General features: G+C 45.4%; 1 protein-coding gene across 1 annotated transcript in view; it reads right to left on the bottom strand.

Moving 5' to 3' along the window:
* Positions 1-7,084, bottom strand: part of ZNRF3 (zinc and ring finger 3) — a 152,490-nt gene extending 145,406 nt beyond the window's left edge. The window contains exon 1 of the mRNA XM_044775630.2: positions 6,514-7,084. Coding sequence (XP_044631565.2) covers positions 6,514-6,813 — 300 coding nt within the window. The 5' untranslated portion in view covers positions 6,814-7,084. The remainder of the gene's footprint in view (positions 1-6,513) is intronic.
* Between the last annotated feature and the right edge of the window lie 13,275 nt (positions 7,085-20,359).

Here is a 20,359-nt window from a genome sequence, read left to right as displayed (position 1 = left end):
GAAGGAAAGTAAGAAACAAATCTCTGTAAGGGTAGAGAGTTTTCTCAGTTGAAGTTATAGACTCATTTCTTGGTCAGTCAGTCTGGGTTTATACCTGACTCTAAATTCTACCATCAGATCCCACAGTCTCATCCCAAGCAGAAGAAAGTGCCAAGTGAAGCACTCTTATAGAAACAGAAAGGGCTCAGAAGCAAATAGACCTGGGTTTCAATCTCAGCCCTACTGCCAACTTGCTCAGTGACCGCGACAAGTGACTTCATCTCTCTGAGCTTGGTTTCCTCGTCTGAAAATCTGGGGCATGCCATCTACCTCGACGGTTAAATGTGAGTATAGCACACAGGAAGCACTTAATCAATACTAGCTATTTTTAAAAGCTCTGACAGAGGAGGCCCGAGCAACTCAAACTTTAAATTACAGGAGAAAAGCAACCACTTAAACCCAATGTACAATTTAAGAACGCGTGGCTTTCCCCGACGATACACCTGATTGTATAGCATGCTTCTAGATCTGCTCTTCCTGGTATTCTGAGGCGAGGCGCAGCCAAGGATGCCAGACAGGCTCCAAGCCTGGTACTCAGGAGACCTGAATAGTTATTGCAGGTCGCCTCTACCTCACCACATGGCCCTGGGCAGGGCGCTTCACCTCTTTGGACCTCCATCTCCTTAACTAACACGCTAAGAGCTGAATCTGGTTGTGCTGGTTGTCAAGATGGATTTAAACATCATTTTTGTCATGAACTGCAAATCCACATTCTCCAGATTTAGGGAAAAGCATCAAGAAGCAAAGTTTCCATGTGGCATATATTCAAGTTAATGATGACTCTGAATACCAAGCCTTTCCAGTTATTCCGAAGGACACCAGAGCTTGGCCATGAACTACTCTTCACGAGTCTGTCCATGCAAAACAGCTGTCTACATTAAGGCTTTCTCAATACTCAGTGTTTTATCAAGAAGAGAACATCTTCAGATCTTTATAATGTCAGGTATCCCGCCCCTGAACACGCACACACGCAGGTCACTTTCATACAACCTAGTATTATAATACCAGTGGGTCTATCAAAACCAGCCATCTAATCAAGCAAGTTTCTGAAAATAACAACCAAAAAGAAAAGATAATCCCAGAATTTATTAGCCAAGCCAAATGAAGTTGTTCTTATCAATTAATCCAAGCCCACTGACCCACTGCCTGCCTGATGTCCACTCTAAATCCATCATTCATTCACTCAATATCAAGTGTCTGATAAGCGGCAGGCACTGGGAACCCAGGGGTGGATCCAAGGGCGAGCAAAACAGACCCACACCCATAGGGCCCAGGTCCACAAGGGAAGGTATGAAGAGCTGCTCTTAAGGCAATGAAACATCAACAGATGCTCCATTTCATTTTCCAATGAATGTGGAAAAAGAACAGTTATACTCTGCCTTCCCGTAGCCCGTATTCAGATCAACTCCTTCTTGCACTTCACCATTTAGATGCAGAAATTCTCTGAGTGACTGTTTTCTCACTTGTCCCAAGGATAATGCATTTAACTAGTACCAGAGAGATGGCACAGGAGAGAAGTTAATTCATTATAGACAACGGATGCCTTAAGGACTAAGGGCTCAATTCTACGGGGAAATCCAATTGGGAAGGATTACCATTTATCCTTACACACGTCTCTCTCTATCAGAGACTGTGAACTCCAGAAGCCAGCAGCAATACGGTGTCTGGTACAGAACAGGGCTTTGGTGAACATCTATCAAATGAATACGCTCAGTGGAGACACATAAACCTAGAGTTTACTTCTCTACAACTCCTGCCGGGCTGAGCCCCACATCGCTCCACTCAAATTCTTAGTAATCGACTATTTAATGATGGGTACTAGATCAGTGTTTCTCTTTTTTCTTCTAGGGGAAGAGGAACATCACAGAACCTTCCAAAAGGCAAAACCGTATATCTTTTCAGGAAAATAATTCTGTGTACATATACAAGATGGTGTGTATAATTTCAGGGGTTCATGGGCCATCTTCGGAAGTCTGTGACCCTCAGGTTAAGAACCTCTATATTAGATTGTTAAAAATTAGACTTGGGGCTGGCCTCGTGGCCTAGTGGTTAAGTTCGGCATGCTCTGCTTCAGTGGCCCGGGTTCAGATCCCAGGCATGGACCTACACCATTCATCAGCCATGCTGTGGCAGTCACCCACATATAAAATAGAGGAAGAGTGGCACAGATGTTAGCTCAGGGCTAATCTTCCTCAAGCAAAACAGAAAAAAAAATTAGACTTGATTTAATGTTAAAACCTAACCAGCAAAGTTCTACTTATTTGGCAAAAATAGGAACAAAGGGGTAAGACGGAGCTGGGTTTCAATCCAGGTTTTATCATTTACTTGCTGTGTGAGGTTGGAGAAATCAAACTTTCTCAGCCTTTCTCAGCCTCAGTTTCCTGATCTGTAAAATGGGTTAACAATAGTTGCTAATTCCATGTTAAAGCCAGGATGAGATGAGCAAACATGTGATGTGCTTGGCACAGTGCCCTGTACATAATAAATGCTGGTAAACAGAAGCCATTACCACCTTCCGTCTAGTCTACAGACTCCACACTTAGCATCTCCATCTTTGTCTCCATTCAGAACTGTATTAGTAACTCCCATGGAATCTCAGGGAACAAGACAGAAAACAAGAGTCCCTAAGAATTGTAAGGTCAAAACACAGCCCTAATGTTTTCCCCCAAATCAAATGCTTGGTTTTAACCTAAGAAGGCCCTTCTGACAAGACAGTCGGCAATCCCTTTCTGTGTAAATCCAGGTCAGCTGTCAGCACACAATTGTTCTATCAGGCCCAGTCAATTTTTAGAGGCAGGCCTGTTAACTTAAAATGGAGATGAAAAGAAAGTGTTTGATCAAATGCTTAACTGCAGAAACACACTGACACGGAGACAAGGCAGAGGAATTAGGTTCCTAAAATTATTCCTGTGATACCCTTAGTTAAGATTGGATATTTAAGGACCTCACTCAGCCTTTTCAACCTACCACCCAACTCTCCTCACACCCCTCAGAGCTAAAGGCACTGGCTTAGTTCTTAAATGTCCTCAGCTCTCCTGTACTTTCAAGACCATTCAACACTTCACCCAGGATCCAGAAAGGCTGATTTTAAAGTTACACAAAGCCTATCATTCAGATTTCTTCTACAAATGGATTTCTCAAGCGTTTCTAAATATTTGACTTCAAGAAAAAAAAAAACGCATTTCCACTTTAAAACAATCTTTCATCTCCACCGATGCAAATTTTCTTTGTTTAATCAATCCACATACTACTGCCAGTGTTTAATCAGGCCTTTATTTAACATCGCTAACCATGGGAGTTGCACAGCCAAGTCTGAAAGTTTCAGATAATGACCTCATTAATAGCAACAAATTGGTTTAAAGATGAAATATGTATCAATATGTCTAAGAACCCTTTAAAGTTTCACGCTTCAGAACCACAGGAGAAGCGTAATTAATTCCTCCAGAATTCACACCAGACGCTGACACTCTCAGAAGCAAATGGGCTTTCATGCTGCATGAATGAATTAGATAATAAAAGTAATTAATAGCATTTCATAGCCACACATTGTTTTCACAACTTTCACAGATGAAGACATCAAAAAAAATTCTCTTCTTACAGAGAGCACTGGTGACCTTGGGAAAGTTATTTCAGCCTAAAATGAACAACGAGAGAACCAAGACTCCAGGTGACTAATCCCAAGGTTTGGATTACTACCTCTCTGACACTGACACTGACACACACACACACACACTTGCTAACCAGGCCTCCTCCTACCCTAACCCATGCAAATGACCTGAACAGCTACTCCAATTAGAAATATCTGGGCAAACCAGACGATGAGACAGTATCTATTGTCTAAACATATACACACATATATTTTCACTGCATATAATAGGCAGGGGGGAAAAAAACGAGTGATATAAACCAAGGTCTCATCTTAGAATTCTTAAAGGAGAGAGACTCCCAAACAGGTTTTTTTCTCCTCTAAACCAGGAACAGCAGTGTTACCAAACCCCACTGGAATTAACAAAAGCAACACTAGAGTACCACTCTTTAGGTTTAGTTATGAGGAAAATGAACTCTGCTTTCAAAACTATAAAATATTAAAGAGCAAATCATGCAGAGTTTTTTCAAGATAGTAAATAAAAGGAGGTTTGAAAAGTTCAACAAGGACGCTCAGAAAAACACAATTGATCTGAAGCGGAACACCAGTCTGTTTCTTCTACATTCTCATTTCTCACAGAAAACGTTACGTTTCCTCTCGGCAGTCCTAAAACATCAGCTTTCCTTAGAAAAACCTTTTTCAGGGCTGACAGTGGCCACACCAGCCACTTCAATTGGGCAGCATTCGAAGAACTAATGAAAGCATGCCGGCCTCTGTACACACAGCGCTGAAAGCCACACTGTGCGCCTTCCATGCACACAGAGGTTCAGCGAGCCAGTGCCCCCAATCAAGTTATTAAAGATACAGGGCGAAAACATCAAGAAATGACTATTCAGACAGCTCAGATAAACTCACCAACATTACAGCAGTTATAAGGAAATTAAGGACACCTATTACTGATTGCTTAACAGGTAAACTTATTAAATACCGTTTAAGTCATTTTTCTTTACTTAGCAATTGTTGACTTATTTTGGGGCGGGGAGCAGGCTAATGGACTACAAAAGAGTTAGATAAGCACTTCAAAAAGTTTCAAAAGAGAATAGATTCCTTCTGCCAAATTCACACATTATCTCTCTACTCACGAGGATAAAATAGTTACAAATGATGTCTTTAAACTGCTAATTTTGTATTAAATGGCAAACCCAAGATTACCTCTACAGCATAGCACTACTCATAATGGATAGCTCGCCTGGCAAACTACCATGGAAAAAGAGTAGAAATTAAAACCGTGCAGATAAAAATCGCAAACTTCAAAAGTCTCCTTCAAAAAGTGAAGTGCCACGTTAAAACATCTGTTCTCTTGCAAGGCTGTAAATCAAACATTTCTAAAGCCATCAGGGCACCGGGAAGGTCTTGAAGAGAAACACGGAGTCACAAGGAGCAAGCTTTAAGATCCAAAATATTCTCAAAGGCTGTGCCTGAAATGCGTAGGTATCTTCAGCAGAGCATCACCTCGAAAGCTTATAAAGACCATAATTATAACATTATCAAAGAAAAAAGCCCAAAAGACTTTAACATATGTAGTCCCAGGACTCAAAGAACATGCTTCCCCTTTTATTTACCCCGCAGAAGTTTAAGATGGGGATAGGAGCCCTGTAAGGCAATGCTGCTGATTAATCGCCCAGCCGAGGTGCCTCCTCCAGCTCTGTAAGGACACACCTCCAAGGAGCCAAGCTGCACAGCTCCCTGTCCTATCCAGCAGGGCTCGGAGTCTGCACCAGGGGAGGGAAAAGGAAGAGGCTGCTGTGCAGTCACTCCAAACACTCCCCTTCTCTTCATTCATAACTCTCCCAAGAGTAAAGTGCAGAAGGCCCAACGCTTAGAGCCCGGCAGCCACCCTATCATCCCCAAAAGGTTCAAAGACAAGCCAACCATTTCAAATCGCTCCCATCTGAGGCATGTATATTAACCACCAGAAGTGCGCTGGCCGGCTACTAACAAGTTGATTTTATCAAATCATAGCCAAGGAAGCGGGAAAGCATCTACCCAGCTCACCATCCGCAGAGGCTTCAGCTGGGAATCTCTCCTCCAAAAAGTGCGCACAGCTTAAAACTCTCCCTAACCAGCTTCCTCTGGAATGCAGACCTTTCATCTGGAGCAAGGTAGAGGGGCCTGTCAGTGAGCGACTCGGTCTCCCGATTTCCAGGCCCTCCGCAGAAGTCCTTGGCCGAGGAGCGGGCAGGCAGCCTCCCTCCCACCCTCTGTAATCTGAGGCATGCAGCGAGGGCTGCCTTCCACGGCCACTCCAGGGCACCCGCAATCCCCACTCCTCCTCGGCCAGCTCCCTCTGCTCCTCTACCTGCTGCTGCTTGTCCAGAGCCCTGAAGGAGGGTAGGCGCCCAGGTGCGGCGGGCGGCAGGTTCCAGGGAAGAACCAGATGTGGTGCAGCCCCTCGGCTATTCCCCAAAAGAACAAGCATGGATGCGAAGCACAGCCTGCGACCTGAAGCAAACCACCCCATCCTTCATCACTTCTCTTTCCAAAGCTGGCATTCAACAGGTAGTTCCCGGGACTTCCACCTGAGGCAAACCGAAATGCCCAACTGCCCCAAGGAGGCCGCGCCAACGTGGGTGCCCAGACCCGGGGTCCTCCTCCCACCCCCGGACCCACCGGAGGCCGAGCCCCCACGTGCGCTCGCCCCCCGCTGCAGCGCCCTGGAGGCCGCGTCCCACCCGCCCGCCCGCCCTCCGGGGAGGGATGCCGCCGGCCCCCTCGCCGCCCCTCCCGCCCGCCTGCCCGCCCGCCAGCCCGCGGCGGGGTCGGCGGGCGCAGCCCCCGGAGCCATCTTGTGGCGGCGGCGGCGCGGGGCCCGGGCGGCGGGCAGCTACCTGCACGATCTCGCCCTCCGCGCTGAGCGTGGCCCCGGCCCGCGAGAAGCGGCCCGTGAGGCCAGTGGTGTAGGTGGTGTAGTCGCCGCTCGGGCTCGACTCGAACAGCACCACCTCCACGAACGCCGTCTCCTTGGCCCGCGCCGCGCCGGGCCCCGCGGCCGCCAGCAGCAGCCCGAGCAGCAGCGGCAGCGGCGGCGGCGGCGGCAGGCGGCGGCCGCGGGGGCCGCGGGGGCGGCGGCGGAGGCGGCGGCGGCGGCAGCCCGGGGCCCCTGGGCGCCCGCCCGAGCGCGGCCTCATGGTCCTGCGGCGGGAGGGCGCGGAGGGCGGGCGCGGCCGGGCATAGTCGCGGGCCGGCGGAGGACCGAGCGCAGGCGGACGCCTCACAGCCCCATCGCGGCGGCGGCGGCGGCTTTGTGGGTCGCAGGCTCGGCTCGGCTCCCCCGGCCGTCGCGCCGCGGCCCTTTCATCTGCTCCACGTGAGGGGTTATCCCCGCCCCGGCAGCGTCGTGACCCGCTCTCCCCTCCCTCCCCGCGCTCGACCGCCGCGGCCGCCGAGGGGGAGCGGGAGGGCGGGGCGGGCGCGCCTGCGGCGGGGGGCGGGGCCCGACGGGCGGACACGCCCCCGCCCTCGCTCCGCCCCCTCGTCCCAGCCCCGCCCCCGCCCGCCGTCTGTGCTCCACCCCTTTGTTCTCGCCCCGCCCACCGCCCACCGTCTTGCTCCGCCCCATCGTTCTCGCCCCGCCCCCAAGCCGCCTCTGCCCCCGCCCCCTCACCCTCGCCCCGCCTCCGCCGCGCTCCGCCCTCGTCGGCAGACATTTCCCCTCCCGGTGGCTGGAGTTCGGCGGGAACTGGGATTGTGTCCTGCTCCGGGGCGACGTGTGTTCTCTCTGGAGGCCCCGCGCCTCCTGGTGCCGTGCAAGAATTAAGGCCTTGTCCTTCCCGACTCCCTCGCCCCAATCCACAACTCCCGGGAGCGGGGCGTCCGCACCCGTCCCTCCACCCCACCCCCACCTCCAGCATCGAACGAGAAAGCCCAGGCGGTCAGGGGGCGTTTGCAGCTCGGCCTGGCCGGGACGTGTCTAGTTGTTGCGCCAGTGTCGTTTAGACAGTTAATCTCAACTGGTGGAGGGACCTGGGGTGGATTTAGCCATTAGGATTCTGATGGAGTTCATGTTTCTGCAGCTCCAGAGACTGTAACTCAAACACCCGCCTCAAGAGAAGTTCTGAAACTTTGAGTCTCATGGTGTGCAAAAGGCTGGAGGATTCCAACACCCATCGCCCTTTATGCACAGACTGATGACTGCCAAATTAAGGTCCGTAGGATAGATGCTCCAGGGCCCAGATGTTCCCAGTCACCCAGAAGATAAACTTTCAATTCCCTGCCCCTCTTCGGAATATGCCTTTTCCTTCCTCATCTAGTCCTCTTTAAGAATCCAACCTTCCTTCAAAATCCAGATTCCATTCCCACTTCCTCCGTGGAGTCTTCCTTCTCTCAGCAGAATGGCTTTGTTCAGATATTCGCAAATATTTGGTTAGGATGATCTGCTTCTACTTGCTCCCACACCCAAAATATTAAAAAGACAAAAAAAGAAAAGAAAGCTCATTGAGAATTATCTTGGGTAAACATTTCACCAGGGTTACATTTTAAAGTAGAGAAAATGTTTTCAAAATGTGGGATAGAAAATACACTTGATTAAGTCCACAGATCTGCGATGCCACATTTGGACCACCCAGAGCTTCTGCTCAGGAGGGAGGCGCCTAGGAAAGCAGGACTTTGAATATGGTGGCTTTTTAGTTTCCCCAGAACCAAGCGTAACCAGTACTGACTGGAACTGAGCAACATCAGTCCTGACTATAGTCTCCCCCTAGGTGGGACAGGCCAGTGACACTGTGCCGTATTTAGAATTCAAGGTCACCATCAACTGATGAATGGATAAACGTGGTATATCCATACATGGAATATTATTTGTCAAGGAATGAAGTACTGATACATGCTATAACATACTTGATACAATGTTTCAAGGATGAAACTTGAGAACTTTTATGCTGAGTGAAAGAAGCCAATCACAAACGACCATATAGTGTATGATGCCATTTATGTGAAATGTCTAGAACAGGCAAATCTACAGAGGCAGAAAGTGGATTAGTGGTTGCTGAGGGTTGAGGTGAGACAGGAATGCATAGTGATTGCTAATGGGTTTCTTTTCGAGGTGATGAAAATGTTCTGGAATTAGATAATGGTGATGGTCGCACAACTCTGTAACTATACTAAAAACTACTGAATTATACACTTTAAAAGGGTAAATTTAATGCTATGTCAATTATATCTCAATACAGTTGTTAAAAAAATTCAGAGTCCTTAGTGGTATTTTCATGCAAACGCACACGCATGCATACACACAGGATACTGTGTAAGGATATTCTCTGCTCTTTGAAGTCTTACTGCAAATCTCACACCCTCAACAAGACCTACCCAGTCTACTCTATTTACACCAGCAATGTGCCCCTTGTCCTCGACTCCCAACCTCCCTTGGCCTGCCCGCCCCCCCGTGGCATTTATCACCTTCTAACGTACTAAATAATTTGCTTATTTATTTTTGTCTCTTCTCCACGCCCCACATACACACATGCCAGAGAACAAACCCTATAATGGCAAGGAGCTTGTCTTGTTCACTGACTAAGGCCAAGCCTGCCTGGCCCAGAGTAGGCACTCAATAAATATTTGTTGCATGAATTAATGACTAAATGAATGAGTGATAAGCTCATCATCGTGTATCCCTCCCATTTTGCAGACATTTGGGGCAGCTTGTTAACTAACAGCTGCTTAGGAACACGGGCTTCATGAGACCAAAATAAATTCTGAATGTGGAGAAGAGCAACAGTCCTTCCCTCAGGGACTGCAATGAAAACCCAGACAACGGTCAAACAAGAAACCGCTTTCAATTTTTAAAACTCTGCTTAATGAAAGATATAGTTAATAAGACACAGGCCAGCAATACAAAGGTAACATGATTCATCTCTCAGCAATGTAAAGCTGTTTAGAGATGGAGGTATTTACTGAGTAATGAAATTTCACCAAAATCTGGCGGGCAGCAAGGGGAGATAGAAAATAACTTCAAATGAGAGATAAGACCCATTGGCCAGGAGCAATGCCTGGCTAAGAGAGCCGAGAGCGGGATTAAGTGATAAGAGTGATGAGAAGTAATGCACATTCATTATCTCTTGTGGCACATCCTTAGTAGGCCATCCTCAGTATAACTTATCTTGTTCCTTTCTCTACTTATCAGACACAGCTCAGATGAAAATAACCAAGAACAGGTGCATCAGCATTGGTTAAAGCTGCCAGACCTTTGGCAAATCTCGCTGACTTAGGCCAAACACCACACAAAGCTTCAGGAAATTTTCTGCCATCAAAGTTCTATTTATACGACCAAAGAGGGAAGTTCGGGGATTTCAAATCCATAAACGTATGCTTTAATACCTAAAGAGACTATATCTGTGCGAAATCAAAACAGACGTGGATACTTACTGCAGTATTGTTTTTAATAATAAAAGACAGGAAACAACCTAAATGCCCATCAGTAGGGGATTAGTTAAATAAATTGTGGTACATCCATTTAATATATAATGGAACACATATTAAATAGTCATTAAAAGGAATGAAGAAGCACTCTATGAACCTACATAGAATGATCTCTAATACATACTGCTAAGTAAAAAAGATGTGCATGTGGTATGCTGCAGGGGAAGGGGAGTTAGCAAGGAGACATCGGATACAGGAAGGTTTGCAAATGTTACCTATGTGTAGAAGGAGATGTAAGAAATGAGTAAACGGTTGGAGAGGAATCTGGGTGATGGGAGGCAAGGAGAGGAGAGAGACCTACTTCTCCCTGTATACTCTGTACCTATTGAATTTGCTCCGTGCACATGTAATTTACCTTTCAAAGGTAATAAAATAAAGAGACTAACCTGCTAAATCAACAGATAATAACATTCATTTTCTATATGCAAACATATTCATTCAGTAAACTTTATTGAACACCTACTATGTGCCAGTGGAATCAAAAAGGGATTGGCCTATAGTTATAGAAGATGTTAGTACTGGGGGAATCTAGGTAATGGGTACACAAGATCTCTCTGTACTGTTTTTACAACTTCTTCTTCTAATTATTTACAATAAAAACTGTACCTTAAAATAATGGATTAGGCAATCCCTATATTCAAATAATTTCCTTTCTTTTTTCCCTGTTTCCTTTCTTCCCTTTTTCCATCCTTCTGGAAACATTTATTACTATATGAAACAGATAGAGAAATCATAAAAGATGACAATAAAGTACACCTTAACTATTTTACAAAGTAATTTTAGGAGTTTGAATCTCATCTTGCTTCTTTAAGGTGATTCAAATTTAAGGCATGCTAGCATTCTTCCACAGTATTTATATCTATTTCTGGAAACTTTCATTTATTGTATTTAAACATCATCTAATTCTCTTGAAAGGTACAATAGATGTTATACAGACAAGTAGCGGCAGTTCTTTCAAAACTCTTAGAAGTGTCTCTTCCACCTTTGAAGTACACCATCAATCTACGTCTACTTTGAGCCTTGAGGCGGAAGGCCAATCTGGGCCCCGATTCATCAGTGGTTTAAACCTTGCTTCAACCTGTCCCTGATTTGCAATGGCCACCCAACCAGGAGTCACAAACTCAAACAATGCTCCAGGGGCCAGCCAGGGAATGTGACTGAGCGAGGTGGGCCAGGTGTAAGCAAAAATAACCCAGCAAGTAAGATGGTAAATGGCAAAAGGGCCTCGGGCAGAAACACCCTTGGGAGTGGTGGCCTGGGAACACATGGCCATCCGGAAGGCCTCCACCACACATTGTTGCTCTGGGGAACATGGGCCTAGGATTTATACATCTGATTTGTTCAAAATAAGCAAAAATCCAGATATATTGGTAGTGTCTTCTGATTTTTAAATGTTTGCAATAGATTTTAAAGATTTGTATTGCCCTATGGGGCCAAATAAACTCATCTACAGGTCATTTTTGGCCCAAAAGACACCGAAGAGAAGTCTGACAGAGTAGAGGCTGATTGGACCTGGTCATAAAACTATCAGTCCTAGACTGTAAAGGTAGAGGAAGAGGAAGAAACTCCAAGATCTGAGAAGTATAAATACTGCACCATATAAGGAGACAGTTGCACATGTGGGCAGTACCCTTGACTACATGAGGCATCTGTCTTCAGGATGCAATATTTCATTGAAGTGGAAATGTAGTCACATGTCTACTTGACCAGGAAAGGCTGACAATACATGAGGGGTCGTTAGAGCTTTGAAAGATAGACAAGATGAGTTGCTTAAAAGGTTTCCCTGATTATACTTTTATTTAAAGATAAAGTATTGAGAGAAAACGCTAGAAGAAAATAATGGCCAATCACTTGCTTTTGTCCAACTGTTTGAGATAGGGTGGCTGAGCACAGAAGTGAGTTAATAAGAGAGAAGAAGGATTTTGGGTGAGAATATAGACATGTACACTCCATTCACACTGGGTGGAAAGCAACATCAGTTTCCAGCAGGTAGTAATGAACAGGAATTGTTGACACAGCAACCCTTCCCATGGGTAACCTCCCCTTTCTGGTCCACATCGTCTCTCTAGTGCTGTCAGTCACAGAGCTCAGCTCTCTAACATATGTGGGCATGTGACCCAGAATGGCCAGAGTATTCCACTCTGCTGGCTACAATGATTGGTTCAGAGGTAGGCATGTGACAAAAGGTGGACCAATCAGAGTCTTCCTTGAAATTTGATCTTTTGGAAACTGGGGGAGAGAAGGTCTGTCTTCTCCTGTGGGATCTCAGACTGCAAGGATTAGGCAAATTTAAACCATTTGTAGCTATTTCCCCAATCACATAGAAAATGCTGCTGCTGTAGATAAAGAAAGAGAAGCAGAGACAAGCTGAGATGAGACAAACAAGAAGGGAAAAGATTCTCACCTCATCATTTGAGGCCCTGGATCTACCCCTATGACAAAAGACTGCTGACAAATACAACAGTAAAGCTGACTAGTTCAATGACAATTTCAGTGACAGTAGGGAGCAGACATACACACACACCATAAAACCAAAGAAACACTAAGATCGAGGTAGGTCAAGAAACCCAAATTTTGCTAAAAGCAATTGAGTCAAATATAGTTTCATTTTGAGTTCTTTAGTAACTATCCCCCCAAAATTTTTGCTAACCAAGAAAAATGAGCGGCTGGCCCCACAACAGAGTGGTTGAGTTCCCGCACTCCACTTCAGCGGCCCAAGGTTTCGCCAGTTCGGATCCTGGGCGCGGACATGGCACAGCTCCTCAGGCCATGCTGAGGCAGCATCCCACATGCCACAACTAGAAGGACCCACAACTAAAAATACACAGCTACGTACCGGGGGACTTTGGGGAGAAAAAGGAAAAATAAAATCTTTAAAAAAAAATAAAAATAATTCTGAAGCAAAAGATCTAAATAAACAAGTGTTGGGGCCAGCCCTGTGGTGCAGTGGTGGGGTTCAGCATGCTCTGCTTCAGTGGCCCAGGTTCATGGGTTGGGATCCTGGGTGTGGACCTACACCACTCAGCAGCCACGCTATGGTGATGACCCACATACAAAACAGAGGAAGACTGGCACAGATGTTAGCTCAGGGTGAATCTTCCTCAACAAAAAAATAATAATAAATAAATAAAATAATGAGGTGTTCAGTATATTAATTAAGTGCATGGATGAATAGGTGAATGAATGAACGAGTAACTACTTAAACTAGAGTTTCCTATCATTTCAATTAGAGAACACTTAAAAGAAATAACTCACTATGTAGAAAACAACAAAACCATATTCTCCAAATACAACATAGACTTCCAAGAGGCCTCACATTTTATTCCTGAAAGACACCTCAGAGATCATATAATATAGTTGTTGTTATTTGCTTGACAGGTGAGCAAATCAAGACCTAGAACCCACAAGCTAATAGATGAATACAAATTACACAGCACAGCCTCTCCCAGCCACCTATACGTTCTCATTTATACACAGGTGCTATCTGGCAACAATTAAACACCGGGCACAGATGCGATGTAGAAGAAAGGTATCCCACAAGTTTGCTTTATTTGTTTGTGTGTTTGAGGTGCTGGCTTGCGGCAGAGCCACCTTCCCCTGCCCCGACCAGCTAGAACCTTGAGGCTTTTGGAGGCCACAGCTTAGATATTGTCCCAAGGAGCTGACAATCCCTTTCCAAGAACAGCTGTGTGAGCGGTGTTACTTCTACCTCTTACTGTTTCCTTTGCTCTGAGCATCTTTCCTTTTTCCATCTAAGATAGAAGAAAGAAGAGAAAAATCAAGAAACAGGAATCTGAAATGAAACAATAATGAGAATGAAGTTTGAAAGAGGCCAAAGAATTGATGATGTGGAGTGGGAACTGGGGCAACTCCTTTGGAGGACAATTGGGCAAAACCTATCAGAATTTAGAATTCACCCACCCTTTGGATCAAACAAGCCCACTAAGGTAAACTTATTCTACAGGTGCTTTTACACCTGCATGCAAACATTTCTTTACAAGGGACCTTCGTTTGAGCACTGTTCGTAGAAGACAAAGAATGGAAACAACCCGCACCCACCAGTAGAGCATGAGTTATGGACAAGTGATACAATAGCCCAGATTTGTTTTAAAATAATGCATTGGGGGAGAAAGTGTGGGTGGGGGTAGAGAAGAAAGAAGATTGCCCAGATGTTGGTAATTATTGAAGCTGGGTATTTGATACATGGAACTCCTACATTCTCTCTTTTGTATATGTTTGAAATTTTCCATGATACAATGCTTAAACATTTAAATTACATGTCCAGTAACAGAATATTCTGCAACAGTTAAAAATGAAATAGACTTATACGTCCTGATGCAGCAAGAGTTCCAAGACATATTGCTATATACAAAATGCAGGGTACATCACAGCATATATACTATTTTCCCAATTTTTTTTCTCTCTCTGAACCTCAGGTATATAGAATTAGACTAGTCATGGCACATACATCATTGGTCCATGTATGGCCCACTTTTATTTAATTTGTTAGTTACCTTTTATGATACAATGACAGTCATGATCCCACCATCCAAAATGAAAACTAGGACCTTGAAAATCACCTACAGTTTATTGTACAAAAAGATATGTACCAAATGTTAAGAGAAGCACTATTTACAAGAGCAAAACTTGGAAATAACCCAAATGCCCATCAACAGAAGAATGAAATGAATAAACTTTGATAAACGATATATCCATGCAATGAAATATGATATGAGTCAAAACCAGCGAACTTCAATGACTCACAACAAGGTGGATGAATATTAGCAATAGGATATGAAGTGGAAAAAATAAAGAAAGGTCCCAAAAGATTACATGCATTATGATATTCTTCTGTAAAGTTAAAAGCAACTTAAATGAAAAAATAAAAGTTTTAGGGTTACATATAGATGCAAATAAAGTATATAAAAGGACAGCAAAGGATTCAAAATGATGGCTAACTCAAACGGGGGAATGCAGAGGCGTGAAATGGGGACTCTTACAGATATTCCCTTTTTTGCAAAACAAAACCACATACATGTATATATATGTATGTATGTATTCCCCCCGCAACCCCGGGATGTACAGAAGAAACTGTTGTCAAAATTGTTTGAAAAAAGGAAAACTGGAAGTCAGGGACGGGAAAGAGACTGACCATATTGAATCTTTTCTTTTACCATAACAGAAATCCAACTCAAACTGCCTTAAGCGAAGAAAAAGAAATTTAATGATTCACGTAACTGCTTTCCTCTGCGCTGTCATTTTCCTCAGTTTCTACACGGCAGCCCATCTCTTCCAGGCTCATACCGTTCCTCACGCCAGCGCTCCCGGGGAGGAGAGAGGTGTTTCCTCTATGCGCCAACCCAAGTCATGACTTGACTCTCATTGGCCAGAGTTGGTTTACGTACACCTCACTGAACCAATCACTATGGCCAGGGGGATGGAATATGCTAATTGGCTAGACCAGGCTCATCTGCCGTTCTCTGGAGCTGGGGACAAGGGTCAGTCCCTTGCAACCACATAGACTGAGGTTGGGTGGTGACTGATTCCCCCTTAGGAAAGGGGGAATGGATACTGGGCAGGCAGAACCCACAAAAGCAAAAATAGGTGTGGTACTCGCCTCCTCCGTCCCTGGCTCCCCACCCTTGGGTGGACAGGTGCTCCTCCTCCTGTTCTCGTGCCACCTTAAGCAGAATTTGGGTCATGTTGCACAACATTCGTCCATTTGTGTGTCTCTTTCCTCCTACTAGACCATTTAACTCCTTGAGGACAAGGACTATGCCTTTCGCTTAGGTAGGTAATCCCTGTAAAATACCTTACATACAGTTGGCACACAATAAATATTTGCTAAATGAATGAATGGCTCTTCAGTGTATGCCAAAATAAAGTCCTGACATTCAAGGCTTTTCCTGATTGGGCCCCGAGCCATCCTTCCTCTTTCTTCTACACCTTCCACAGCCTATAGGTCACACACACCAGGCCCTTTGCCACATCTAAGCCTTCATCTTGCTATTCCCTCTGCCTGGCTGCCCTTCCATCATGCTCAAAGAGTTCATGATGGAGGGATCTGGAAAGACTGGCCAACCAGTTTCTGATCCCAAGACCCTGCAGCTGAAATTTCTCTAATAGAAAGCTTTTGACTACTCTGCTCAGCTTCTCATCTCCACTTTTCTTAAAACAAATCCACAGTCTCCTGAGACTGTTTGAACAAAAGGACTCACCTCTCTTCCTTGCTATAGTTGGTTCTCCGGCTGAAGAAGTCAGAACTGGGCTGCTAGTAAGTTGACAGGTGAAGCTGGAACCAGGAGGGCCAAGGAGGCTGACTCCTATCATGTGAGATGAGAAGAGCAACTGGCATTTATTGAGCATCTATACTGTGCCAGGCACTGTGCCAAGGGCTTTGTGCATTTTATCTCCTTTGATCCTTACATGGGGACCATAGTGTCCCCATGTTATAGTTGGGGAAGTGATTCCCTATGGTCGCAGAGGTAATAAATGGTGAGGCCAGAACTGGATCCAGCTCTGATGCCATCTTCCTTGCTCCTAATCCCAAAATAGAGAGAAGAATAAAATAAATGCTCAGTGAGAAGTAGATCAGGAGGCTCTGTAGTCCCAGAAAGAGAGAAGGGGACAGTGGCTTCCTTGCCTCCTGATGGCTTTGCTGGTCCTGGCCCCTGTCTTTTAGGAGGCTCAACTATGCTTACTGAACTTAGGTTCCTAAACACACCTTGAAACCTAAAAATTAATTCCTCTTTTTGCAAAAGCCAGCTCCATTTGTGGTAGACCACTGACAAGCTGTGTGGCCAGGGCACATCCTCTCTCTCTCTCTGGGCTTGGGTTTCCTGGTCTGTGGAATGTGGCCAATCCTCACCCTACTTCAGAGGGTCAAGTTGAGGATTACGTGAGATGATGGGTGGGCCATGGAGGGCAGCATGACCTGCATGTGGACGCTCATGATGGCTGTGAGCTCCGATTCCCCCAGCTCTGAGCTGAGGGCAGATTCTGACTATCGTTATGCATCTCTTCCCACAGCACCTGGCACTGTGTCTCGCTTGCAGAAGGTGCTCAGCAAATACTTGCACTAGCCTATGGGAACCTTGAGTGGCAGCCACTCCTGATAAGCAGGACTTCTTAACTTCCATGCGGCTCTCAAGCCCTGGTGCTCAAGATACGGCCTACACTCTTGTTTGTTTCTTCAGTGAGTTAATGATTTACCTCCCATGTTAAATTTTGTTTAAACAGACATGACCCCGTTGGTGCCCAAGGCTCTGTCCCATCCAAAGTGGCCCAGGGATCAAAGAAGCCCAAAGACACAGGGAGCCCTCCCACTGCGCCATCCCGGAATTGTCCTTTAGACTGCTGGCATCTGCCTCTGTGCTTTTGTCCCCTTGGCCTACCCACCCTGCCTTCAGCCACGCTGTGGCTAGCCCTTAGTTTTCTTTGGGATTAATCTGCCTCTCTCCGGCCCACTGCAGCAGCTGAAGTGGCCACCCCCTCACTGCCCGGTGTTCCTGGGGCCACCCTGGGATCCCTCCTGCCCCTCTCCCCTGTAGATGAGTTATCTCAAGGTGTCTGGAGTGGATTCATTCATTCCCGTGAGGACACTGAGAGCCAAGTGTCCTCCCAGTGTTGCCCTGTCACTTACACCCACTCCGCAGCTACTGTCTCCTTGACTCTCAGATCTGGGAAAGTGGACTTGCCTCCTGGCTGGGGGCTTGGACAGGGTTCCTTCTACCCCCTATCTCATCTTCTCAGCCCTCCAGTCTGGGCTCCCTGTCCATCAACTTCTCTGGCTCCCAGCTCAGTTTCCCACCTGTATTAGTGTCCTAGGGCTGCCATAACAAATTATCACAAACCTGGTGGCTTAAAATGACAGAAGTACATCCTCTCACAGTTCTGGAGGCCAGAGGTCTGAAATCAAGGTGTCACCAGGACCATGCTCCTTCCAAAGAAGAGTCTTTAGAAGGGGAAGATCCTTCTTCTTCTTCTTTTTTTGCTGAGGAAGATTCACCCTGAGCTAACATCTGTTGCCAATCTTCCTCTATTTTGTGTGTAGGCTGCCGCCATAGCATGGCCACCGACAAGTGGTGTAGGGCCACTCCCGGGAACCAAAGCTAGGCTGCCTTAGCGGAGAGTGCTGAACTTAACCACTAGGCCATAGGACTGGCCCCAGGATCCTTCCTTGACTGTCCCAGCTTCTGGTAGCTGCTGGAGTTCCTTGGCTTGTGGCTGCTTCACTCCTGTCTCTGTCTTCATCTTCACATGGCCTTCCTCTTCTTCTCTCTGTGTGTATTTTCATCTTCTGTGTCTTATGAGGACACTTGTCTTTGGATTTAGGGTCCACCAGGTAACGCAGGATGGTCTCCTCATGAGATCCTTAACTTAATTACCTTTGCAAAGACCCTTTCACCAAATTAGATCACATTTACAGATTCTGGGTGGATATATCTTTTGGGTGGCCCCAATTCAACCCACTACAACTAGTATTAACTGAGACCAAAAGAATATGGACATGCCAGGTAGTAAGCATAAAACTAGTGAAAGCTTGAGGTAATAGAGAGCCTGGTCAGTGTGCCTGGAGCCCAGGAGGATGGTGAGAGGTGAGGTGGGGGACTTGGGGGGAGTTCGTGCACTACCTAGTAGGCTGAGGCAAGGAGATTGGGGATCTTCCTCATGGCCCTGGGGAGCCACAGAGGGTTTTAAGTAGGGGAATGACATTAGTCAATTGTCATTGATTATTGAAGATCTAGGGAGCAGACAACGTGTTATTCAAATAGAAAAAAGGGCAGAGGGAATCTCTGCATCACAACATACCCCAAAACCAATTCCAAGAAGATTAAATTCCTCAACTGGAAAAGCAAAACTTCAGAAAGCACATATTGTTTTCACTTTGGAGTAGGAAAAGATTTCTTAAACAAATCACACCATAAAGGAAAAGAAACAAATTAAACTTTAAATCTTCTGTTACACAAAAGACACCATTAAAAACGGAAAACAAGAGCACAGATGGGAAGATTTTTGTGACATGGAATCAACAAAAGATCAGTATCAGAAAGACATAAAGAGCATCTATAAAGAATAGGATAAAGATAAGCACCTGACAGAAAAGTAGGCAAAATATAACTGGGAAAGCCACAGAATAGGCAATCTGAACAGCCAATAAATGTGTGAGGAAACTCACTTATGAACAGGGAAGAGTAAATTAAAACCACAACAAGATCCACTGCACAGCCATCAGATTGGCAAAAATCAGAAAGTTTGACAATACCAAGTGTTGGAAAGGATGTGGAGCCACGGGAACTCACATGGCTGGGAGAGTGTAAGTTGCACAGTGGGACTGGAGAGCAATCTCATAGTATCTGGTACAGCTGAAGATGCGTACCCCCAACAAGCACTCAATTACACTCCTACATGCACACATCTCCAAAAAATCTTGCTCGTGGACACAAGGTGGGTAAAAAATGTTCAGGGGGCGTTGTTTATAACAGAAAAAAAAATTAAGGAGAAGATGACAATTAACAGAGAATGGATAGGTGTGATACAGTTGCCACGAAATAGCATGGAGTAAGTGAATGAATTACAGTTACATGCTTCAAGTTGGTTGATTCATAAATGCTAAATTAAAGAGTCAAGAAGAACACGTGCTGTATGACTTCATTTCAATAAGCTATACAAACGTGCAAAACAATACTACTTCTTGTTAGGGCATTCATGCAGATACAATAGAGTTAGAAAGAAATACATGGAAATAATAAACATCATGCTTCGGATAGGGTGCACCTGGGGGAGAAGAAGTGAATGGGAAGCGTGCGAACAGATTCTGCAGTTTGGGGGATGTTTTATTTCTCAAGCCATGTGATGAGAACACAAGCGTTTATTGTATTATCCTTTAAATCTTTCAATATGTCAAATATTATATACCTTAAAAAGAGGTGATACCAAAGAAGGTATACAAATAGCCAACAAGCACATGAGAGCATTCTCAATGTCACTAGGCATCAGAGAAACACAAATAAAAACCACGATGAGATGTTACTTCACACCCACTAGGATGAACATGATATTTTTAAAGAATCCAGAAAATAACAAGTGTTGGTGAGGATGCAGAGAAACTGGAATACTCTGTCTGCATTGCTAGTGGGAATGCGAAATGGTGCAGCTACTATGGAAAACAGTTTGGCGGTTCCTCAAAAAGTTAAGCATGAAATTACTGTATAATGCAGCAATTTCACTTCTAGGAAAATACCCCAAAGAATTGAAAGC

This window comes from Equus asinus, chromosome 8, assembly GCF_041296235.1.
Source record: "Equus asinus isolate D_3611 breed Donkey chromosome 8, EquAss-T2T_v2, whole genome shotgun sequence".
NCBI classification, from domain to species: Eukaryota; Metazoa; Chordata; class Mammalia; order Perissodactyla; family Equidae; genus Equus; species Equus asinus.
The sequence above is the reverse complement of the archived record's forward strand: the minus strand, read 5'-3'. Positions and strand labels throughout refer to the sequence as shown.